Here is a 14,378-nt window from a genome sequence, read left to right as displayed (position 1 = left end):
ATCAGTGAAAATGATTATTCTACCAAACTGTTTCCATTTGTTTCAGTATCTTCCCATTCTTATTATTAAATTATTTTTTCGCTCACTTTATCAGTTCATTACTTCCTTCATTAGAAGGCCTGAAGGGGCCTGTAAACAGTTGCTACAGAGGATCAGGCTGACTGACGGGCTGACTTTGTTTTATTACTGGGCTGCTAATATTCATAAAATTTATTCACCCGGATGTCATCAGGTGTCACCGAGAGGCGATTCCTGACATTCATCATCTCTCCCTGCCCTAGTTGGTCCCCGTCTTCCTCTGAGCTCCCACTGTACTTCTAATCCCATTGAACTTTCAACTCTTACAATTTGGTTTCAGTTTTGATTACACTTTCAATTGAAAGCCTCTTCAGTTCTCGGACCAATTTCTGGGAATCATCTATTTCCCCCAGCTTGAAATTGAATAGGATCAAGGAAAACCCTAAAGCTTTCTATAAGTATGTCAGGAATGAAAAATGACTAGCGTAAGAGTAGGGCCAGTCAAGGACAGGATTGGGAAGTTGTGCGTGGAGCCCGAGGAGATAGGAGAGGCGCTAAATAAATGTTTTTCGTCAGTATTCACACAGGAAAAAGACAATGTTGTCGAGGAGAATACTGAGATACAGGCTACTAGACGAGATGGGATTGAGGTTCATAAGAAGGCGGTGTTAGCACTTCTGGAAAGTCCCCTGGGCCGGATGGGATTTATCCTAGGATTCTCTGGGAAGCTAGGGAGGAGATTGCAGAGCCTTTGGCTTTTATCTTTATGTCGTCATTGTCTACAGGAACAGTGCCAGAAGACTGGAGGATAGCAAATGTTGTCCCCTTGTTCAAGAAGGGGAGTAGAGACAACCCCGGTAACTATAGACCAGTGAGCCTTACTTCTGTTGTGGGCAAAGTCTTCGAAACGATTACAAGAGATAGGATTTATAATCATCTAGAAAGGAATAATTTGATTCGGGATAGTCAACACGGTTTTGTGAAGGGTAGGTCGTGCCTCACAAACCTTATTGAGTTCTTTGAGACGGTGACCAAACAGGTGGACGAGGGTAAAGCAGTTGATGTGGTATATATGGATTTCAGAAAAGCGTTTGATAAGGTTCCCCATGGTGTTGCTAACTTTTGGTTTGTTAAATTGGCTCTGTTTTATAATCTTTGCTCTCGAGTCGCCAGGTATCTTTATGGTACCGCCACGAGATTCAAGTTCAAGTAATGATCAATAACTCAATACACCGATTAGAAAGATTCAAATCAGAGCACATTTATTATACACAGTAAATCGCTACTCATGCATAAATTCTACTTCTAAGCTACTTCTACAACTAACAGGCCTATACTTAGCTTCGGACTGGCCCACCAGGTCAGGGGAACAAATGGCCTTTCGTTCGGGTTCTGAGTCTGCGGGTTTCGAAGTTGGTACGGAGTGGTAGCTAGGAGAGCCTATCTCGTAGCGAGCATTGACTTAGACTTACTGGATATCGGCGGCAGTTGAACCCGTCACGGTCAAGGGTTGGTTCGCGTTGCTGAGTGACCCGGTCAAGAAGGACGATTTGAACTTGGGGCTTAACTTTTATAGTCCCCAGGGGCTTGCCGCCTTTCGGGGCGGACCCTGTACCTGGTTCTAGGTGATTGGACTTCGTTCCAATCGCTTGGGCGATTTCTCCAATACTGGAGCGGTTCTCTGAGCGATGGGCGGTCTGGAGGTGTCTGTTAACTTCTTTTGTGTTGGCTCCTGCTGACGCCGGGGAGTCTGGCTTTGTTTGTCCCAAATGTTGTGATTGTTCCCGGGGATCGCACATTAGTATGTAGATGGCTGCTACATTATTATGCAGATGGCTGCTGGTATCGATGCTGTCTGGGCTTTTTGCAGACTTTAATACACAGTAACTTGCACCTGCTGATTTCTGCCTGTGTTGGCTGAATTTCCCTTCAGCCTTTGCTGTTCTTCATTTTAAATCGGGACTTGGCCAACTCAGGTGGCTACATGCCCTCCTTGTGATCCTAACGCGAAGCGTGAAGGATCATAACTGCGTTGTTTTTCATTCCCTGACCCAGCGAGCACATCTTCTATGGCCCCTACACTGACCATGACTATGCAAAAAATTTTAACTGACAATTCTAAGGGTCAAAACAGGGACACGCATTACAAAACAAGAAAATCGGAACCTCTAACTATCCTTAATAAACTACACTCACTTAAACATTTCATCACACTATCTTCCTAAACCATACAAACAAAATCATAGCAGTATTATACACATTTTTCTGGCTTGGCAGTCAAGCTCAGGATTGTACAATTGCTCATGAACATTTCTTTATTTACAACAAATCGCAAACGAATGCTCTTTATTTTAGATTGCGGGGGTCGGGGGTCTGGTTATATCCGAAAATAAGGGATCTGATCCTATATACCGGGGTGCGAGAGCGGTAGGCTCTCCTTCTCCATTTTCTCAGACGAATAGTCTGCACGATGCAGCAGAGTATCGCCAATTCCAATAGGGATTCTATCACATAGGACAGGGAGTACCAGGTTATAAACTTGCCACACCAAGATGGTGTGGTGTCGCTTGTGACTGGGCTCTGGGTACTGTGGGGAAGTGAATCATTAACGGCTGGGGGGGGGGGGGGGGGTTGAGGCCCCCAAATGTCCATTATAACGATGAGCAACAGGGAGGATGTCCTCATGGTTCTTAAGACCATAAGACCATAAGACATAGGAGCGGAAGTAAGGCCATTCGGCCCATCGAGTCCACTCCACCATTCAATCATGGCTGATTTCAACTCCATTTACCCGCTCTCTCTCCATAGCCCTTAATTCCTCGTGAAATCAAGAATTTATCAACTTCTGTCTTAAAGACACTCAACGTCCCGGCCTCCACCGCCCTCTGTGGCAATGAATTCCACAGACCCACCACTCTCTGGCTGAAGAAATTTCTCCTCATCTCTGTTCTAAAGTGACTCCCTTTTATTCTAAGGCTGTGCCCCGGGTCCTAGTCTCCCCTGCTAATGGAAACAACTTCCCTACATCCACCCTATCTAAGCCATTCATTATCTTGTAAGTTTCTATTAGATCTCCCCTCAACCTCCTAAACTCCAATGAATATAATCCCAGGATCCTCAGACGTTCATCGTATGTTCGGCCTACCATTCCTGGGATCATCCATGTGAATCTCCGCTGGACCCGCTCCAGTGCCAGTATGTCCTTCCTGAGGTGTGGGGCCCAAAATTGCTCACAGTATTCTAAATGGGGCCTAACTAATGTTTTATAAAGCTTCAGAAGTACATCCCTGCTTTTATATTCCAAGCCTCTTGAGATAAATGACAACATTGCATTTGCTTTCTTAATTACGGACTCAACCTGCAAGTTTACCTTTAGAGAATCCTGGACTCGGACTCCCAAGTCCCTTTGCACTTCAGCATTATGAATTTTGTCACCGTTTAGAAAATAGTCCATGCCTCTATTCTTTTTTCCAAAGTGCAATACCTCGCACTTGCCCACGTTGAATTTCATCAGCCATTTCTTGGACCACTCTCCTAAACTGTCTAAATCTTTCTGCAGCCTCCCCACCTCCTCCATACTACCTGCCCCTCCACGTATCTTTGTATCATCGGCAAACTTAGCCAGAATGCCCCCAGTCCCGTCATCTAGATCGTTAATATATAAAGAGAACAGCTGTGGCCCCAACACTGAACCCTGCGGGACGCCACTCGTCACCGGTTGCCATTCCGAAAAAGAACCTTTTATCCCAACTCTCTGCCTTCTGCCTGACAGCCAATCGTCAATCCATGTTAGTACCTTGCCTCGAATACCATGGGCCCTTAATTTACTCAGCAGTCTCCCGTGAGGCACCTTATCAAAGGCCTTTTGGAAGTCAAGATAGATAACATCCATTGGCTCTCCTTGGTCTAACCTATTTGTTATCTCTTCAAAGAACTCTAACAGGTTTGTCAGGCACGACCTCCCCTTACTAAATCCATGCTGACTTGTCCTAATCTGACCCTGCACTTCCAAGAATTTAGAAATCTCATCCTTAACAATGGATTCTAGAATCTTGCCAACAACCGAGGTTAGGCTAATTGGCCTATAATTTTCCATCTTTTTCCTTGTTCCCTTCTTGAACAGGGGGGTTACAACAGCGATTTTCCAATACTCTGGGACTTTCCCTGACTCCAGTGACTTTTGAAAGATCATAACTAACGCCTCCACTATTTCTTCAGCTATCTCCTTTAGAACTCTAGAATGTAGTCCATCTGGGCCCAGAAATTTATCAATTTTTAGACCTCTTAGTTTCTCTAGCACTTTCTCCTTTGTGATGGCTACCATATTCAACTCTGCCCCCTGACTCTCCGGACTCTTCTCCTTTCACTTCTCTTCTCTTCTCTTCTCTGGTCCTGGAGCTTCTGGAGTTCTGTGGAATCAAGCATAGTGCCTCTTACTATCTTGGTTTAATATCTCGTATGATAGCCTGTCTGTCCTTTAGTGCCAAATACTCCCTTTATAATTGGTCACTATGTATGACTCCCTCATTTAAAAAAAAAAATGAATTTCAGGACAAGACACACTTACAAATACTGAACCAGTGCGAGCCGTCTCGCAGACTGTGCGGTTTACCATCCAAATGTTTGAGGATGTAAATAGCAGAGGGTTGGCAACCTAAGGGTTACCTGAAACAAAACAAAACTTTTTGAACAAAACTTGCCAAAATGAGGTGCGTACGGGCCGTGACGGGTACTATATGAGTTTGTGGAACCCACCTCTTCACTCACCTGATGAAGAAGCTGCGCTCCAAAAGCTAGTGACTTCAAACAAACCTGTTGGTCTTTAACCTTGGTGGTATGGTAGCGTAGTGGTTAGCACAGTTGCTTCACAGCTCCAGGGTCCCAGGTTCAATTCCCGGCTTGGGCCACTGTCTGTACAGAGTCTGCACGTTCTCCCCGTGTCTGCGTCGGTTTCCTCCGGGTGCTCCGGTTTCCTCCCACAGTCCAAAGATGTGCAGGTTACGTGGATTGGCCACGATAAATTGCCCTTAGTGTCCAAAAAGGTTAAATGGGGGTTACTGGATTACGGGGATAGGGTAGAGATGTGGGCTTGAGTAGGGTGCTCTTTGTAAGGGCCAGTGCAGGCTCGATGGGCTGAATGGCCTCCACCTGCGCTGTAAATTCTATGAACCTGGTGTTGTAAGACCAGGGCATTCAGCCTCTGCATTCAGCCTCTGATCTTCGGGTAAGCATTCTCCAAGGCGGCCTTCAGGATGTGTGACATGCAAAGTTGCCAGCAGAAACTGATAGCCAAATTCCGCATGAAATTGTAAAATGAAAATCACTTATTGTCACAAGTAGGCCTCAAATGAAGTTACTGTGAAAAGCCCCTAGTCGCCACATTCCGGCGCCTGTTCGGGGAGGCTGTCACAGCAAGAGTACATAAGAACATAAGAATTAGGAACAGGAGTAGGCCATCTGGCCCCTCGAGCCTGCTCCGCCATTTAATGAGATCATGGCTGATCTTTGTGGACTCAGCTCCACTCTCCGGCCCGTACACCATATCCCCGAATCCCTTTATTCTTTAGAAAGGCATCTATCTTTTTCTTAAAAACGTTTAAAGAAGGAGCCTCAACTGCTTCACTGGGCAAGGAATTCCAGAGATTCACAACACTTTGGGTGAAGAAGTTCCTCCTACACTCCGTCCTAAATCTACCTCCCCTTATTTTGAGGCTATGCCCCCTAGTTCTGCTTTCCCCGACCAGTGGAAACAACCTGCCCGCATCTATCCTATCTATTCCCTTCATAATTTTATATGTCTCAATAAGATCCCCCCGCATCCTTCTAAACCCCAATGAGTACAGACGCAGTCTACTCAACCTCTCGTCATAATCTAATCCCCTCAACTCTGGGATCGACCTAGTGAATCTCCTCTGCACTCCCTCCAGTGCCAATATGTCCTTTCTCAGGTAAGGAGACCAAAACTGAACACAATACTCCAGATGCGGCCTCACCAACACCCTATACAATTGCAGCATAACCTCACTAGTCTTGAACTCCATCCCTCTAGCAATGAAAGAAAAAACTCGATTAGACTTCTTAATCACCTGTTGCACCTGTACAACCTCAACCGAGACCTTGGATTCATGTCTCATGCCATTCACCCCCCCACCATCCGGCCTGGGCTTGCGAAATCCTACCAACTATTCTGGCTTGAGACAATTCACACAATTTTTAACCTGTGATCATCCCTCTCTGCAGTCACACTGTCTGGGCCTGTAAAGACTTAATTACTTGCAAAGATTTGTATTCAAAGTATCATCTTGCATTATTGACTTTATCTATATATGAGTTTCTGGAACACATCTCTTCACTCACCTGATGAAAGAGCTGCACTCTGAAAGCTAGTGACTCCAAACAAACCTGTTGGACTTTAACCTGGTGTTGTAATCTTTTTACTGTGCCCACCCCAGTCCAACACCGGCACCTCCACATCATTGTTATTTATAACTGTGTACAATTCGTCCATGCCTTCTTCACTTGCCTGGGGTGGGATGTAGACTGCTGTGATGATGGCTGAAGTGAACTCCCGTGGAAGGTAGTACGTACGGCACTTCACATTAGATATTCCAAGTCTCGGGAGCAGTAGGTCGCCAGGACTGGCACGGGGTCATCATTGAAGCACCTCCATTTTACTTGACAGCTGTGAGTGGTAATGAAGGTTTGAAAGAGATGCTGCCAGAAATGTTTAGGTTGTCCTTTAGACTTGTGAAGAATTATAAAGTAAAATTGTTCTCTGGATACTTCTGATTTCAAAGAGAAATGGGACAGGTGTGCTCAGATGCTTTTTCTTCCATGGTAAGGGTCCTGAATGAGACAGTGCTGGCACAATAGTCACCAGAATGAACAAAACATTATCTCGCCTGTGGCTTCCTCATTGCTTCAGTGTCTCCTCTGGAGATTGATTTCAGTCAATATGGATCACCACACGTGGATTTCTCCTGAAGCTGCCACCATCCTGATCGTAATATGACTTTAAATAGGTACTGTGATTGAGGGTAAAGATATGGAGAGGACCCCGTACAACATCCTTGCATGTTACTGCCCATCATTAGGCTGACTAATCTCCAGATCATGTGTCTATCCATGACTGGTGGACTATACCCATGATTATGACATGATTATACTCAGTCCCATGTTAACCTTTTAGGTACCAAGTCGTTCTACTACAGGAGAGGCCCTGGCATTGGGATCAATAAATTGTGTAGAGGTACCTCAATAGCAGGAAGAATCTACAAATCACACGCTGTACTGATCTCTGCAGCTGAATCTATCATTGAGATTTGTCTAACCCCTTTGGGGTAAAACCGAGAGTATGCTGAACTGGCCTTGACAGTCTCCACATCTCTGCTCCCCTGATTTGAGGGTGGTACTATGGTTGCTAACTTTAGTTAGTAGGATTGAGCTGAATGGATGTTGTTTAATTGGAATAGCATTTCCTACATCTACATCATGCCTAATTACTTTTGTTCTTCCCAATTTATTCCAACATACAGCTCTATGTGGCTGTAAAAACTTTGTCATTTTGATTTGCCTTTGGAAGGTATCTCAGTAATTTATCCCAATTTGTTAATACATCCTCATTTTCCAATCTAATTTAAGGAATGTCAAATTTAGAATCATCTGGATTTATCTCTTCTCCGAGTTACAGCAACTAACACCTCCTTTCCTTCTCTATCAAAATACCCTTTGAGCATATTACCATGAGAAACATTGTGAGATTTCCTTCTGCGTTCTTATCAAATAATTCGCCTCACTCAATTTTCTATCAATTTGATAAGACCCACTAAATCTTGCTTTGATTAATTCACCGACCATCGGCAACAATACTGGCACTTTCTCCCCACTACCAAAACTACCCTTTATCCACTTTTTTCATCACATGTTGTGACAATTTTAAATGTTTCCTAGCCAACTCATCAGCCGTGTTTAATCTCTCTCTAAAGTTTAACACATAGTCCACCAACACGGTCTCACCAATTTCTCTTTGATCAATTTAAGTGGTCCTCTTACCTCATGATCAAAAATCAATTCAAAATAACTGAATTTAATTGATTCAATAGGTGCATCCAAAATTGCAAATAGTACAAATGGAATTCCTTTATCAATCCTCTGGATAATCCTGACTGCAGGCCTTTAAAGTTTGCCATCTTTCTAATGCACCCTGCATGCACCTGCATGATATGCACTTGTGTTAAAGTGCTTTATTCCTAAGCTATCCATAACTTCCTTGAATAACTTCGACATAAAATTGGATCCCTGATCTGATTGAATTTCTTTTGGCAAACTATACATAGTAAAGAATTTGGTGAACTCCTCGACAACCCTCTTAGCTGTAATGTTTCTTAATTGAATGTCCTCCAGAAATCTAGTAGACACATCCATTGTGGTCAAGAAATACTGATTTTCACTTTTTGTTTTAAAGTTAGGGTCCCACGCAATCAGTAAGGACCCTAACAATGGTGGAACTGGAAACAAAACTGAAAACGTGATATCACAAAAAAGCTGTGACCTGATTGGTTGTTAGGGAATCTGCACTGAAATTTTAAATAAAACATTGATAAACTAATTAGACAGAAAACAGAGCGGCAAAAACAGGGTGACACAGTGGCAGAGAGATTAACACTGTTGCCTCACAGCGCCAGGGACCTGGGTTAGGTGACTGAGTGGAGTTTGCACGTTCTCCCTGTGGCTGCGTGGGTTTCCTCTGGGTGCTCCGGTTTCCTCCCACAGTCCAAAATTCTGCAGGTTAGGTGGATTGGCCATGCTAAATTGTCCCTTAGTGTCCAAACTTTGGGTGGGGTTACAGGGATAGGGCAGGGAATTGGACAAGGTAAGATGCTCTTTTGGGGGAATCAGTGCAGGCTCAATGGGCCTAATGGCCTCCTTTCTGCACTGTAGAGATTCCATAATTCTATGACAATCAGGGACCTAGAAAAAGCAGTGAAAGAGTTGTGAAGAGAGTGAACCTGGTGAAAGAGTGACCAAATCACCTCCCTGGAAACAGAAGTGGCAAGTTTGGGGGCGACGCAAGGGACACTGAAGGGGAAGGTGGAGGACCAGGTGAATCGGTCACACCGCCAGAACCTCCGTACCGTGAACCAACTGTTCAAGCGATTAACTTCTCAGAAAATATATGTTAAATACGTATCCTACCAGTCCATTTGTGACAGACTTTGTTACATTGTTGGAGATTTGAATTCTGCTGATAATTCAAAAACCATACCATCATTTTATTTCTTTTTAGAAAATATTTTATTGAGGCATGTATAATTTTAACAATTTTACACATCAAATTTCAACAAAAAGAAAAACACAACAATATGACCAACAAACCCCCACTCCCCGGACACAGTCCCCAGCCAACATGGCTTACACACACAATATCACCTTCTCCAATCACCCCTCCATTGGTTCTCCGATCTTTACTCATCTCTCACTTGCTGACAGCTTAATTCTTCTCGAAGAAGTCGATGAACGGCTGCCACCTCCGAGCAAACCCCTGCAACGAACCCCTCAGGGCGAATTTAATTTAAGGCATCAAGGGTAGTAACCCCACGGAATATGTGGCCCAGATGCTGGGTAACCTGGCCGGAACGGAGAGTTATCCCAAACCCCGAGAGAGTGTCAGAGCCCACAGGTCAATCCAGCCAAAACCTAAAGTGGGAGAGCAGCCAGGAGCCGTACCAGCAACACCACACCGATACCAGGATCGGGAGAAGATCCTGAACTGGGCAAGGCACACTCGATTCCGGCAGTGGGAAGACCAGTCAATTCAGGTCTACCAGGACATTGGGGCAGACTTGGCCAAGCGCGTGCTGAATTTAATTTCACAAAGGTGGCCCTGTTCAAGAGCTGGGTGTGGTTTGGTATGCTGTACCCGGCCAAACTGTGGGTAACCTTCCACAGGAACGAATTCTACTTCACCGCACCAGCTGAAGTGGACGGGTTTGTTTCGTGGACACTGGGTGGGAAAGCAACATCAACAGTAAGGACACGCGTTTTAAAGAAAAAGACATTTGCATGGAACAGATACCAGAAAACTTGTTGGTAGAAGAACTGCTGTACGCAGGCGATCTAGGGAGGGGAACTGTGCGGACATGTACAGGCGACTACTGGGGGAGGTACGCACCACCCTTGGACGAGACAGAAAAATGGGAGGAGAAACTAGGCATAGAGTTAGGGGGAGGACTCTGGATCAAAGCACTGCACAGGATGAACTTCGCCTCCTGGTGCTGAGGGCTGAGCCTAATGCAGCTAAAGGTGGTGCAGTGCGCACCTAACCAGAACGCAAATGAGTGGGTTCTTCCCGGAGATGGAGGACAAATACGAACGGTGCCAGGGAGGCCCAGCCAACCATGCCCACATGCTCTGGGATTGCCCCAGACTTGTTGGGTATTCGATGTCCAAGTCTGAGAGATCACAGATGTAAAGTGATTTGCAAAAGAAACAAATGTGATGTGAGAAAAACCTTTCACATAAAAAGTGGTTCTGGTCTGGAATGTCCTGTCTGAAGTTGGTGGAGGCAGGTTCAATTGTGGCATTCAAGAGGGCATTAAATGATGACTTGAATAGAAACCATGTGCAGGGGATGGAGAAAAGGCAGGGCCGAGGCTGAGGGGTTTCTGGCCGGGGTTTGCTGACGTCATATCAAGAGGTCTTAAAAGTGAGGGTGGTTCCGAGTCCAGAGGTGTGTCGGAAGATCCGGGACACCAGGAGGTGAGAGAGGCCGACGTCCAGGCCTTTGCCTCCCTGGTGGGCCGGAGTTGGATCTTACCAGGATGAACGGACTCAGAGTCCCCGAATTCGGGGGGGGGTTAGCGACATGTCGGGGTTTCTCAGACATGAGAAAATTAAATTTGCCCTGAGGGGTTCGTTGCAGGGGTTTGCTCGGTGGTGGCAGCCGTTCATCGACTTCTTCGAGAAGAATTAAGCTGTCAGCAAGTGAGAGATGAGTAAAGATCGGAGAACCAATGGAGGGGTGATTGGAGAAGGTGATATTGTGTGTGTAAGCCATGTTGGCTGGGGACTGTGTCCGGGGAGTGGGGGTTTGTTGGTCATATTGTTGTGTTTTTCTTTTTGTTGAAATCTGATGCGTAAAATTGTTAAAATTATACATGCCTCAATAAAATATTTTCTAAAAAGAAATAAAATGATGGTATGGTTTTTGAATTATCAGCAGAATTCAAATCTCCAACAATGTAACAAAGTCTGTCACAAATGGACTGGTAGGATACGTATTTAAGACATATTTTCTGAGAAGTTAATTGCTTGAACAGTTGGTTCATTGGATTTATAGACTCCATCGACAGTGAATAGCAGGACTTGTGTTCTCTTGGGTCACAACTGCCTGCTGCAAAATGGTATCATTAACACAAGGTGCTTTCTTATATAAAATTAACTTTCTTCTCTGTTGTTAGCAGTTATACTTACAGTGTGCTGTATGCAGAAAAAGAGGAAGCCGTCAAACCTTGAAAACAATTCAAGTTATTGGAACAATACAATCACTATGGATTATTTCAACAGACATGCTGTGGAACTTCCAAGAGAAATCCAGTCTTTTGAAACATCAGAGGTAATTATTTTAAATTCAAAATATCTGAAATTATAGATTAAGTAAAAAATGTGATGTGGTGGCCTAACCAACATCTACTGCCCCAACCTGATGGTCATGTATCTGCCACATGAGATTAATATAGTTATTTGATTTCTGTTAAGAACCCCGCTGATGTTGCCTGTGAGAGGGTCTCAAAATGTCAAATGATAACTTGATACGCTGGTTCTTCGTGGTGTATAATTGTTTGGAATTACTGTGAGGAACAATGTACAACCCAGTGAGGAACCAGTCCAGTCATTGTGTAAAACAATTATTAAAGAACATTTATTCAAGTAAAAGAAAAGAAAACGAACGCACCACAAAAGGTTAGTCTACACTATGACACTCAGAGAGTTGTGATCAAAAGAGGACACAAATCAGATACCAGAAATGTTGGAGAATGAAAGGCTTAGTGAGAGCGAAGAATTGAGGGAGATCAATATTAGTAGAGAAATGGTGCTGGGAAAATTGATGGGATTGGAAGGCCTGATAATCTGCATCCCGGAGCGCTTAAGGAGGAGGCTTTGGAAATAGTGGATGCATTGCTGGTCATCTTCCGGGATTCTATAGCCTCTGGAACAATCCCTGCAGATTGGCGGGTAGTTAATGTCACTCCAATATTCAAAAAGGGAGGTAGAGAGAAAGCAGGGAATTATAGACCGGTAAGCCTAACATCGGTAGTGGGGAAAATTCTTGAAACCATTATCAAGGACTTATAGCGGAACATTTAGAAAGCAGTGGCAGGATCAGTCAGTGTCAGCATGGATTTATGAAGGGTAAATCATGCTATACAAACCTGTTGGAATTCTTTGAAGATGTCACCAATACAGTTGACAAGGGGGAGCCAGTCGATGTATATTTGAATTTTCAGAAAGCGTTTGACAAAGTCCCGCATAAGAGAGTATTGTGCAAAAGTAAGGCGCATGGAATTGGGGGAAGTGTATTGAGGTGGATGGAGAACTGGTTAGCAGAGAAGAAACAAAGAGTAGGAATTAATGGGTCCTTTTCAAATCGGCAGGCAGTAACTAGTGGGGTGCCACACAGATCGGTGCTGGGACCCCAGCTATTAACAATATATATTAATGATTTGGATGAGGGAACAAAATGTAACTTCTCAAAGTTTGCAGATGATACAAAGTTGGGTGGGAGTGTGAACTGTGACGAGGATGCAGGGATCCTACAGCATGATCTGAACAGGTTAGGCGAGTGGGCAAATCAATGACAGATACAGTATAATTTGGATAAGTGTGAGGTTATTCACTTTGGAAGCAAAAACAGGACGGCAGATTACTACCTGAATGGTTGCAAATTGGGAGAGGGGAGTGTGCAGCGGGACCTGTGTAGCCACCTAAGTTGGCCAACTCCCGATTTAAAATGGAGAACAGCAAAGGCTGAAGGGAAATTCAGCCAACACAGGCAGAAACCAGCAGGTGCAGGTTTGCTGTGTATTTAACTGTGCAAAAGCCCACACAGCATCGATACCAGTGACCATCAGCATAATAATGTGGCAGCCATCTACATTCTAATAAGCAATCCCCGGGAACAACCGCAACATTTAGGACAAACAAAGCTAAGCCCGACTCCCCCGGCGCCAGCAGGAGCCAACACAAAAGAGGTTAACGAACACCTCAAGACTGCCCATCAATCAGGGAACCGCTCCAGTATTGGAGAAATCGAACCAAGCGATTGGAATGAAGTCCAATCACCTAGAACCAGGTACAGGGTCCTCCCTGAAAGGCGGGAAGCCCCTGGGGACTATAAAAGTTAAGCCCCAAGTTCAGATCGTTCTTCTTGACCAGGTCACTCAGCAACGTGAACCAACCTTGACCGTGACTGGTGCAGCTGCCGCCGAGAGACCGTAAGTCTTAAGTCAATGCTCGCTACGAGATAGGCGCTCCTAGCTACCAATCCGTACCACCTTCGAATCCCGCAGACTCAGAACCCGAACGAAAGGCCATTTGTTCCCCTGACCTGGTGGGCCAGTCCGAAGCTAAGTATAGGCCTGTTAGTTGTAGAAGTAGCTTAGACGTAGAATTTGTGCATGAGTAGCGATTACTGTGTATAATAAATGTGCTTTGATTTGAATCTTACTAATCGGTGTATTGAGTTATTGATCATTACTTGAACTTGAACCTCGTGGCGGTATCATAACGATACCTGGCGACTCGAGAGCAAAGGTTATAAAACAGAGCCAATTGAACCAACCAAAAGTTAGCAACACCTGGGTGTCCTTGTGCACCATTCGCTGAAGGTAAGCATGCAGGTGCAGCAGGCGATAAAGAAGGTTAATGGTATGTTGGTTTTCATTGCGAAAGGTTTCGAATACAGAAGCAGGGATGTGTTGCTGCAATTATACAGGGCCTTGGTGAGACCACACCTAAAATATTGTGTGCAGTTTTAGTCTCCTTTTCTGAGGAAGGATGTTTTTGCTCTCGAGGGAGTGCAGTGAAGGTTTAATAGACTGATTCCATGGTTGGCGGGACTGTCATATGAGGAGAGATTGACTAGGTTAGGATTGTTCTCACTGGAGTTCAAAAGAATGAGGGGGGATCTCATAGAGATTTATAACATTGTAACATGACTAGACAGGGTAGATGCAGGAAAGATGTTCCCAATGGTGCATGTGTCCAGAACTAGAGGCCACAGTCTGAGGATTCAGGGTAAACCATTTCGGACAGAGATGAGGAGACATTTCTTCACCCAAAGAGTGATGAGCCTGTGGAAT

At 44.6% G+C, this 14,378-nt stretch overlaps 1 protein-coding gene across 4 annotated transcripts in view; it reads left to right on the top strand.

The window, feature by feature from the left end:
- The window catches only part of LOC140425369 (uncharacterized), a 122,376-nt gene that overhangs the window by 62,087 nt on the left and 45,911 nt on the right, over positions 1–14,378 (top strand). For 2 of the 4 annotated variants that reach the window (XR_011947843.1, XM_072509565.1), the window contains one exon: positions 11,478–11,632. Coding sequence is in view for 2 of the 4 variants with exons in the window: in XM_072509565.1 (XP_072365666.1) it covers positions 11,478–11,632 (155 nt within the window). In the remaining 2 variants the exon portion in view is untranslated. Of the gene's footprint in view, positions 1–11,477; positions 11,633–14,378 lie in introns of those variants that run through there. The other 2 variants (XR_011947844.1, XM_072509566.1) reach the window with 2 other exon arrangements.

The sequence above is a fragment of the Scyliorhinus torazame genome, chromosome 6 (assembly GCF_047496885.1).
Source record: "Scyliorhinus torazame isolate Kashiwa2021f chromosome 6, sScyTor2.1, whole genome shotgun sequence".
Classification (NCBI taxonomy): domain Eukaryota; kingdom Metazoa; phylum Chordata; class Chondrichthyes; order Carcharhiniformes; family Scyliorhinidae; genus Scyliorhinus; species Scyliorhinus torazame.
The sequence above is the reverse complement of the archived record's forward strand: the minus strand, read 5'-3'. Positions and strand labels throughout refer to the sequence as shown.